An 11,704-nucleotide genomic window follows, 5' to 3' on the forward strand; every position below is an offset into this window, starting at 1 on the left:
AAGGTAGGCCTGTCACCAACAGTACAATATCTGTATTAACTTTACTCAGGCACAACAATGCTGAGTCCTTTTTTTTGGGCCAGGTAGTGTATTATGAAATGTACAGTGCCTGAAAAAAATAAGCGACCACTTAAAAATTATGAGTTTCTTTGATTTTACCAAACTGAAAACCTCTGGAAAATGTTTGAATTTGTGCACCAGGAGCCAGGAGTGGCACAAAGTTTATAGAATAAAACAACATTGTTCATTTTACTCAAACATAAACCTATAAATAGCAAAATCAGAGAAACTGATTAACAAACTGAAGTGATCTCTTATTTTTGTCCAGAGATGTATGATAACCTAAAAGGTAAATAAAATAGAAAAAGAGCATGTCTAAATGCTATCCTAGCTTACTTACTCCAAAGAGGCTAGATAATAATGTAACATTATTATGTAAAATGATGAATTTTTGAATTTGTGTTGCTTTAACATTCAGATAAAATGATCCATTACATATACATTTTCTCTTTTTCTGATTCATCAATGTTACTCTGCGCACAGCAGAGCACAAGCATGTGACATGTTGAGCACTTCACACCGGTGATGCTGCTGCAAACGCAGCATCGTGGTCCATGGATGAGGGGAAGTTCTCGCGAGATTATGAGGCTACGACGCATTCAGCCCAGTCGACCGGCAACGGTGTTCTCGCGAGACTTCGCGCGGGGACACTTGTCGGTTGGTGCTGTGTGAGTGAGGTGAGTATGGATGCTGCAAAGGTGAGAAATGACAACGTAAAGCGAGTTTTTACGGAGCGCAGCGCTTATTTACCGACATACTGCAGCTCATACAGCGCGGTAACAGGCTGGGGGTGAAGAAGAAAGTGGGGGGTTTAACGGTTAACGGTTATTTTAACGGTTGCCGGTGTGCTGATAGACAGGCCACCACAGCTGACTGTTAGAGCTGGTCTGAGGAGAGGTGAGAAGTGTGTGTGTGTGTGAAGAGGTTTAAAGCTCTGATTCTGTGTAACGTTATATCTTTGCTAATATGTGGATAAGCAGAAGCTTTCATAGCTCTAGCTCTATTCCATCAGTTCATATTTTATATTATTCAATTAAAAATGTAAAATTCATATATTATATATGTATTGTATTACACACAGGGTGATCTATTTTAAGTGTTTATTTTATTAATTGTTGATTATTTTGGCTTACAGCCAATAAAAACCCAAACATTAGTATCTCAGAAAATTTGAATATTATATAAGACCTATATTGGTACTTTTAGTAGTGTGGGCAGTGTGCCAAGTCCTGCTGGAAAATGAAATCCGCATCTCCATAAAAGTTGTCAGCAGTGGGGAAGCATGAAGTGCTGGAAGATTTTCCGGAAAAAACACTGCACTGACTTTAGACTTGATATAACACAGTGGACCAACACCAGCAGATGACATCTCTCTCCAAACCATCACTGATTGGTGGAAACTTCACACTAGACCTCAAACAGCTTGAACTCTGTGTCTCTCCACTCTTTCTTCAGACTCTGCTCCCTTGATTTACAAATAAAATTTACTGATGATCAGTGATGGTTTGGAGAGACATGTCATCTGCTGGTGTTGATCTACTCTGTTTTATTATCAAGTCTAAAGTCAGTGCAGTATTTTCCAGAAAAATCTTACAGCACTTCATGCTTCCCTCTGCTGACAACTTTTATGAAGATGCGGATTTCATTTTCCAGCAGGACTTGGCACACTGCACATCTTTCGCTATATTCCGTATTGTTGCATATGGAATATCTGATATCGGAATATCAGAATTCCCACATCAATCCATCCATAATACAGGTGTGGAAATTCCCAAGCCAGTTTACACACTGCTGTTCCATGACTTTAGGCATGCCAGTTTATTGACTTATATACAAGCTAAATAAGCTAAATAATATTTTAAAACAAAAAAATCCAATCCAAATCTCACAAACCTTTCCAATTTACTTCTGTCCTGTCCAGACAGTCACTTAATGATCTCTCCACATCTGCGTTTTCCATCAGCTGTCATCAACAGTATGTCATGTTAACCTCTCTAGCTACAGTTTTAGTGAACACCACAGTAATTCCGCTTTGTCAGCTCATAATTCAACACAGACTAACTAATGACAGTTACAAACTGTCTCTGCATGCAGTCTGCCATTGTTTTACTCAGTGTCATCGTGGTGACGCTTCTTTGAGTCATGTGAGGTTTTGCATCGGTGGTCATTTCTTACTGTAAAGGTTAGGATGAGCTGACAATAATGCTGCACTAAATCATTACATATGAGCTCACTGCTGTAGTCTTGCTGGCGCTGTTGCTATGGTATTTAGTCGAGCTACTTGGAAAGGTTGAGGCTTGAAATTGATTGTGGTTTTACTTTATGATTAACAGATATTGGTGTTTGTTTCAGATAATTTGTTTCATCAGGCACTATATGGACAAAGAAAGTGTTTCTGGTGTCTAGGGAAATTTTTATTAGAATTTATTAGATTTTTGTTAGATTTAAGAGCATTGCTGGTAATGTTTGATTGCTTTACGTGACAAGAGCTTTAGTAAGGTCAAGATCTTCATCCTCAACCCCTTAACTCATCTCAGAAGAACTGAATGGAGCAGCATCATTCTTGAATCAGTGGCATTAAATCATCCTCATATGTGGTCTGAACAAAAATAGTTATTACAATATAATTATATTACCAGTGTAATAACAGTGAACACTATTTTAGCCAGTTATGCAATGACCAATGCTTTAATAACTGTGACACAATGTGGACTGCAGTAGGTGAATAAAAAAGTATTTATTTAGTTTATTAAAATGTTATCTTTAAAAAGGATAAATTAAGCTTTTTTATTATCCTTAAAATGAAATGACAAAATAATAATTTATACATTGTTTATCACAATAATATGTAGAACAATTTATAATCCACAAAAAAATGTAATGGTTCAGGCCTAGGATAGGCCTAATTCCTACACAGCTCAGTGCTGAGGGGCTTTATACCACTGTAGCCTATGCCAATAGGTTCATTTTTTATCTACTCCAAGGAGTCCAATTCTATTGCCAGTACTTTCTTTATGACGTCTAAACAAGCTGTGTGGATGCATGAACATGTAACATCTAACTGTAGACTATGTAGACTACGGTGTAGACTAATAATAATAAAATCGGTTTGGAAGCCACTATAGTGTACATCATATTTTTCCAATGGAAAACATGTATCTCCAAAACAGCAACTTTACAGGAGAGAGAAAAACCTTCTTAACCTTCAATGGAAGTCAATGTAAAAATAGTTTATTTCAGGTTATTTTAGGATAATTTTTGTTGGACAATTTGACACAATATAAGGGAAAGTTTGTGTGTTCAAATGATGAACTATACTAAAAATCAATATACCGGTACTTGTTTTTTCCTTGGACAACAACGATATTTAACGTTCACTGTTTGGAGATTTATGCTTAAGCAAGTAACATTGGTCACTTCCAAAGATAAATGCCCAAAGCACACTCCATGTCCCTGCCTACCTTTAGCAAGTTTCTCCGTGTTTATTTCTGTTGCATTGCGTCAGCTTCATGTAGAGTGTAAAGTGGGTTTTATTAGTTTGCTCTTAGATGCAGTGAGAGTGCAGCGGAGTGTTAATGGAGGTAAATAGACGGGCTGATGCATTCTCTGCTCACACTCACGGCCGTGCTGGTGGATGGCTGCTCTTCACACTGCCATTAAATCTGTGTAACTGGAAGTAAGAGGGGGATTTGATAGCAGTGACAGCCGTGATGAGGATCATTGGCGCTTCATAAGCTGTGATTTTCTCTGTTTGGTGGATAAAATGTCCAGCAAATATGAGTTCTTCCGCATTTCCTGATTCCGACGTGCCATAGCCACAGTTCAGAATTATGAACACTATGTGCAGTAAAATGTATCGGATCATTTTAGTTGCTTCAGGGTTTGGAACCCTTTCAGAATGGGAAATGACTTACATTGTAAATTGCGAGAATGATCAGGCAGTTTTCATGATTTGCTGATTTTTGAAATCCCTGTGGTTAAAATAATGTTTTCCTGAGGGCATTGTTGCATGAAGGTCCACAGCAGCTTAAGGATTGTGGTAATTAAGCTCAGCTCAGGCTAAAAGGGTCATTCACTGAATATGTATTATGATTATGCTCTGTTCAACTGATACAGTAGGATTTCAGTGATGCATTGAGAGTTTGGAACGAGAGATCTACCATTAGCATTATTACCTGAAGGCGGATGCATGTATTATTATCCAAATAACCAGAAGGATTTCATTTGCCAAAGGCAAAATAGTATCAGGCTCTGCTGATTTACATGTAGAGTACTGTATGTCAGTATGTGTATCTATGGATAATAGAAATATCTTATTAAATGTCTACGGATATCACTGTGCAGATAAGCATTTATCATTTAAACATGTCATTAAAACAAAACCTTCTCCCTATTTGACCTCCTGTTTGACTCTCTTTGACAGAAAGACCAGCCTGCTACCATGGGGAACATATTTGGCAACCTCCTAAAGAGTCTTATAGGAAAAAAGGAAATGCGGATTTTGATGGTCGGCCTGGACGCAGCTGGGAAGACCACAATCCTGTATAAACTGAAGCTGGGAGAGATAGTAACAACGATTCCCACCATCGGTACCGTTTCTCAGAAATATGCTCTGCTATTAATTACTTCCATTTCATAACTGTATCTCATAATTAGATGATTCAGTAGAAAAAGCTCTCAGTAATAAATCAAGTTGTTTTAAATCTTGTTATCTGAAACAGTGAAACTTGTTTGTAATTTCCAGGGTTTAACGTGGAGACCGTGGAGTACAAGAACATCAGTTTCACAGTGTGGGACGTGGGTGGTCAGGACAAGATCAGGCCTTTATGGCGACACTACTTCCAGAACACACAGGGTAAGTTAGTTATCGTAATACTGATATATTCAAAAATATTTTATAGAAGATATAAACACAGACCGTATCTTATTGTGAGGCCTGCTACAGAATCTACCATCTGTGTGTGATTTAATTCCAAAAAAAGACTTTACATGAATCTGTGTGGAAATGGTTTGGTTTGTGGAGAGATGACACTCAAGAGAATACAATCTTGAGTAAATTATGAGGTAGAAAGAAGCAGCTTGACGACTTTATTTCACCCTCTCAAACAAAACAATCCAGTGAATTTAACTGACTCCAAATACCACCAGGGAGTGCATTTGTTTTCTATTTATTGTTTTAAATGTTACTTAAATACACAGTTATAATTTTTTTTTACAAGTGTATAGCATGCTTTGTTTTTTTAGTGCTGATAATTCCCAATAAATAAGGTTTCAGGGCTCCTGACTAACACTGTCCTGTCATCATCATGGATAGAAAAAATAGCACAAGGGACAAAATAGAAACCCACTCTCATCCCAAATGAGCTTTTATCTTTTATCTTTATCTTTATCAACCCTGGATGATGGAATGATGTTAGTCTGGAGCCCGGGTTTTTTTTATCATGTCACTATATTATATATTGCGATTGTTCTCAAGAATATCATGATATAAATGTTACATACATACGGTGTGTGAATATTAACACTGTCACTGTGACACCTAAATTCGTCATTAAGGATTCCCTTCAGAGTAGCATCTTCACACAGTAATCATGATTACTATTAACATTTTTAACCTGTATTACTTAGGAAGACGTTCCAACTAGACTTAAATGTAAAATGGGTTATTTTACAAATTTCCATATTTTTTAAAGAATTATTTAAAAAATTTCTTCCATTTCCCCCCTCTCCCCAAATTTAGCTAGGACTATTGTCCCACCCATTCAGCTCTTAGTCAGCTGTACATCCTCCATCACTAGTGATGCCTCAACACAAGGAGGGTGAAGACTAGCACATGCCTCCTCCGACACATGTGAAGTCAGCCACCATAGCTTTTCCAAATGTTGCTAATGCAGCATTGCTGAGTAGCATCACAGTGCATTTGGAGGAAAGCGCAGTGACTCGTTTCCGACACATCAGCTCACAGACGCCTTGTGCTGATCGACATCACCCTAAGAGTGATGAGAGGAAAGAGCACCATCTACCCACCCAGAAAGAGCAAGGCCAATTGTGCTCTCTCAGTGCTCTGGCTGCTGATGGCAAGCTGCATGACTGGGATTCGAACCATCGATCTCCCGATCATAGTGGCAGCGCTTAGCCCGCTTATCACATTAGCTCAATTCCCACTCCTTACTCTGCTGTGTGATTTCTGAGATTTTTGTGTTTGGTCAGGTCTTATATTTGTAGTGGACAGTAACGACCGAGAGAGAGTGAATGAGGCCAGAGAAGAGCTGATGAGGATGCTAGCAGAAGATGAGCTGAGAGACGCCGTGCTGCTGGTCTTCGCCAACAAACAGGTAAGAGATCTCTTCACCATCACTGATCACACAAAACAGCCACTCTGAACATTTAAACCCTTAATCCCCTTAATTAAAACCCTTAATTAATAATAGGCTAAAGGGGTATGAAGTTCCTCAGCATTGAGTAGTGGGTCAGTGGAACTGTGTTCTCAGAACTGATGATGGTACATCCAATACTTTTGGAATGATGAGTTGGGGAGTTGGGGATAAGGTGGGGTGGTGATCATCAAACATGACCTCACTAATGTTCTTGTTGCTGAAAGGTATGAGTAAAAAAACGTTTTTTCTTTAAATACCTTTGATTTTAAATGAAACATTAAATGAGGACGTGAGGTGTCCCAATACTTTTATAGTGTCCAGTAGGACTGATATGCATAGATCATATGCCCTAAAAAAATATCACAATATTTTAAAATATTTTGCGACATTCCAAAACATTGATTTTTAAAAATTAATTTTAAGAATTTACTACTGCAACAAAATAAATGTGAATGTGATTTATTTTGTATAAGTATAACAGTTTTAAAGCTCCACTAGGTAGGATTGGGATTTTGTGCTCGTGGGCTCCCCCTACAGTTATAGAGTGTAATAAATGTTTCAGGCAGATTAGTTTCTCTTTTTTTTCGTTTTCTGGCTTTCACAGACATATTCGGTCTCTTTCCAGCTTCTGCCAGTGTGTCTGTATGTTAGTTTGTAAAGAATGAACCAGTAGTCCTTGTAGAACTGTTAGAACCAAAGGTCGGAAAGCAGGTCGCAGTTCTCGCGAGCGTGGGTCGCGGCCGCCTCGGAAAACTTACAGAGTCTGGTTTGAGCTCAGAGGAGCTCTGGCACAGACACGAAAGGAATGCTATTCCTCCTATTACCTATTATGGAGCGCTGCAGTGAGTTTCAAGCTGTAATTTTACTTCTTTAAAAAGATAAAAAATCAAGAAACTCCTACCTAGTGCTGCTTTGAATATTTAGTAGAAGCAAAATCTGTAAACGTTTGTCTTCTTCGTAAATAATAACTTACCAAGACTCTGAATTTGTATTGAATAAAAAATGTATCAAAAATAAAGTCATGTTCTCATATTTAAAACAAATCTGGCATAAAACTAAAGTGCATGCATATAAACAATTAAAAGTGAATATGGTTAATAACAAAACATATAGACTGCTTTCAAGAATATCTCAATAGCATGATTTGGCGTTTTTTTATTGTGTAATTTGTTTTGGGAACATGATTGTATCCATATAGTTTCCATGTAGTGTACGATTACAGTTGGATATTGTAGCAGAAACAAAGAAATATCTCACACTAGTCAGAATGCTTTGAGAGTCATTTTTGGTGGGCTGTCAGAATTGCCACAGGCAAGCTATTTTTCATATTGCTCACAGATGATTGCAACCAGAAACACTGCTGTTTTTGAGATTATCATTCTGAACATTTTTCTTTTCATCATAATACATTATTTATTCATAAGATTATCATAAGAAACTTTAAGGCTTACCTTTATTTTACTGCGTAGGACCTTCCGAACGCAATGAACGCAGCAGAGATCACGGACAAGCTGGGCCTTCACTCGCTCCGCCATCGTAACTGGTACATCCAGGCCACCTGCGCCACCAGTGGCGACGGGCTGTACGAGGGTCTGGACTGGCTGGCCAACCAGCTCAAGAACAAGAAGTGAGGCAGACTGGAGGAAAAATGCATCTGAGCTGCAGCTCATCAGGGAGCGCCAGAGGGTTGGAGTTTCTTTTATTCTGTTTACAAGACGAGAGTGGAGACACCAGGCCAGCTCAGAGTTTTACTGTGCAGCCGGTACTCCTCTTCTCAGTGCTTTCTCACTTTGTAAAAATGTCACTTTAATTCACTCTCCGGTTTTAGTACATATACTTCGACAGTTATGACAGAAGATAGGTAGCACATCACCATGACTTAGTTTTACGTTCTGTTAGTAAAGAAAGGTGCTTGGCTCTCGTGTGAGTTGACGTGATTCAGTCAGCAAAATCTGAACGTCTCATATGAACTTCGTATACTCACCCTGTAAATGTTTAAAACACTGATAGTGGGTGAACTAAATGCCCTAACTTTTATTATTACTGTGGCATATAGTCATTAGTGTTAAATGCAGGTCATTTAAACAGTCTTAACACACTGCCCCAGTGGCTCAAAACGTGGTTCTTAGTGACTTGGACCTCGGAAAGGTTTTAAGTGTGGGAAATTAACAGAGCGAAATGTTCTTAATCGATTCTTGAGATTTGGTTCTGATTATTGGGGAATTTAGGAGGCGTTCTCTGACTCGAGGAGGAATGCTAGACTCTAGTGTGTTCCAATTTGTGTGTTTGGATTTTATATGTTTTTGCTAGAGTAATGCTGTGGAGATTTTACAGTAACACACTGTGTTTTATTAGCATTTAAGTCAGTGGTGAAACTTGTAGAGAGTGGTAGTAGTACTCTATGCTGCTTGTATATATAGCCCAGGTCTTTGAGCAGGCCTCAGTAAGTCCTCCGTTTGTGAACAGACAGATGACGTGATCGCTGCTCTCTCGTTTTTGCACGTGCACATTGCCTTGACAGAATACGTCATGCACTGTTTATGGTGGTTGCATAGTCATAGGTGTTGTGGTGCACTACCTGAAGAACATGCCTGGTGTGGTCCTGCCGATTCTATGACTAGACAGCTGCATTATTACACCTCAGTGAAACTAATTTGCTGCTCTTGCATGATGCCTGTCTGTAGTGGCTCGTCGTGTGCGCTGCGATCTCCCTGTATTTGTCGCATGTTGTGTTAGATGCTGTATGTAGGCCTTAATAGTGGGGTAGGAGTAGCTCTCTGTAGCTGTGTGACTGATTGATATGTAGGTGTTTCACACATTTGTGGTTCTTAGGGTTAACATCCTTATAGTGTCTCAGAGATGAATTCTTAAGCCCGTTTCAGACAGGATAAGTGTTACATGGGGAGATTTCTTCAGAAAATCTAAAAGAAAAATACAATTATCTAATTTATGACAGGAAATCTTGGAAGAAATGACGGTGAGATGGAAGATATCACTTAAATTAACTCACTGCCATCAACCCTAAAAACATGTGATGAAAACCAAATAATCTTATAACGCACTTATAATTAGTAAAAATGACATTTGTTGGAAAAATAGCATCTACATGAGCAAAACAGGAGGAGAGACAAATAGACTTTGGGCAATACACTACAAAATGATTTGCCAAAGGTACTGAAGCCATTATTAATAGATAGTATTAAAAGTAGTAGTTGAATTAAAGTAAAAAGTCAAGCAAAATGGAAATCCTAGGAAATACTGTAGATAATAGGAAAATAGTTAAGTACAATAACAAAAAAAGGTTTCAGAAGCATTGCGCCTCTAAAAAGTCATTTGGCTTGTCTTCGGAAATTTGACTGAGGTTTACCACAGACTTGCATGATCTAAGTCTCCATACTTTTAGTTAATATAACTTGAGGTTAATTTGGGCATCTGGTTATGGTAGAAAAATCACTGATCAACTGTGGTGGTAATAATTACTTTATCCCCTTGTGGAACTAATCCCAGGCTTAAGACACTTTATTCATTATGGCTGCACGATATGGACAATAAGAGATAATATGCTTTGCAGTATATTACGAAAAATACACTAGTAAATTGAATGAACAATCTCACATGCTTAAATTGAATTGAATTATTATTATTTAGCTAACAGTCATATAAGCACTGATCTGGAATTGTGATTGGAAAAGCTGATCACAACCTATAGTAAACATATTTGTGATTGATGAATTAATATGATTTTTACTAGGCATATCAGTATCAGTACTGAACAAACGGTATATTTTGCAGACTTACAATTCACATTTCAAACTATATTCAAATGAGAATTGCATCTATGTGAGTGTGTATTGGTGCCTGTGAATATGAGTTTTTACTATTTTAACATTTAAAATGAAAAGTGTATTAATTGTTGTATGTCAGTTACAATATTTTCCTTCTTTAAAAGCATATATTTTGTATTTATTGTTATTTTTGTAGAAGCTTTGCCCATATTATTTATGCTATGTGCTAGAGGTGGGTGATATGGCAACATTATTATTATTATTATTATACCACACCGGTTGTATGTCATGATATTTTGGCCCACAGATGAAATGCACTGTTAATGCCAGACTAATAAAAAATCAGTTGCTCTACATCAAATTAAACACAGCTGATTATCACTGTTGATCAGTGTTCTTTAAGTACTGGCAATCTAATCTATGATATGCTTAAAAAAATGATAAAATGATAACATTTATCATGATAATGATTACATACTCTCAGATTTACCTGCCTCTAGTTTGTGCTGATGCTTCCTGTGCTAAGGATCTGTTGGTTCAAGCAGTAACATGATTTGTAAAGATCTCAATGGGAATGCATCACATGTTGTTTTCTCTTTTTGGCCGCACTCAGCCTGCCAACCCACATCTAGATTGTGTCCAGATAGATAGATTTTTGATGTGAATCCACATTTCTAAGTGGTTTGAAATGTGTGTATTGCATCACTCGCAATGTGACAAAAAATGACCATATAAAATATTGAGTAACAGAAGTGTAGGCATCAAATAAAAGCTCCAAAGTTGACAGACACCTACATTGTTATCACAGCAACCTTTCAGATGGGTTAAAAATTACAGTGCGGAGATCTGATTTGATAAGCAAATCTGATTTGCCTTCAATCAGATATATAGCCTTGTTACCATTACCTTAGCTGATACAGTCTGCTGTTATATATATATATATATATATATATATATATATATATATATATATATATATATATATATACATAACTGCCACAATAAAACATCCATTTCACAAACCCTAATACAGAAAAAAAATGTGACCTAAAACGTAAAAGCAAATAATTTATTCTGGTGTGTTTTTGTGCATTAGTAATAAACCTAGGGTTCAGTGTGTTCAAGCAGCAGTTCATTTTTATGTAAAGTAGGTTAAAGTACAAAAACGATCAATAACTAAGCCGACAGTCTAACTCTCACAACTCTTTATGTTCTGTTTTCAATTTTTGAGTTTAGAATGAAAAAAATGACAAAAGTGAAAAAAGAATGAAAAAAGTGTTTAGAATGAAAAGTGAAGTGAATTTATTGAATCATTGCTGATTTGTGATCAGCAAACAAACCACTTGTCCAAACTAACTTCTATCAATCTACTACCATGTTGATGCTTGACTTCCATTACTACAATGTATCTGCCTGTATGAGTATACACAGTCCTTTATTGATCAAAACTGCCCAAATAAACTCTGTACGACCAAGATGAAA

General features: G+C 37.3%; 1 protein-coding gene across 1 annotated transcript; it reads left to right on the forward strand.

Moving 5' to 3' along the window:
- The first annotated feature begins 677 nt into the window (after positions 1-677).
- On the forward strand, positions 678-11,704 carry arf3a (ADP-ribosylation factor 3a). The gene is made up of 5 exons (XM_022676886.2): positions 678-737; positions 4,484-4,649; positions 4,805-4,915; positions 6,271-6,395; positions 7,907-11,704. Exons 2-5 carry the CDS (start codon positions 4,502-4,504, stop codon positions 8,066-8,068), a joined length of 546 nt encoding a protein of 181 aa, XP_022532607.1. The 5' UTR covers positions 678-737; positions 4,484-4,501; the 3' UTR covers positions 8,069-11,704.

Source organism: Astyanax mexicanus, chromosome 13, assembly GCF_023375975.1.
Source record: "Astyanax mexicanus isolate ESR-SI-001 chromosome 13, AstMex3_surface, whole genome shotgun sequence".
NCBI lineage: Eukaryota > Metazoa > Chordata > Actinopteri > Characiformes > Acestrorhamphidae > Astyanax > Astyanax mexicanus.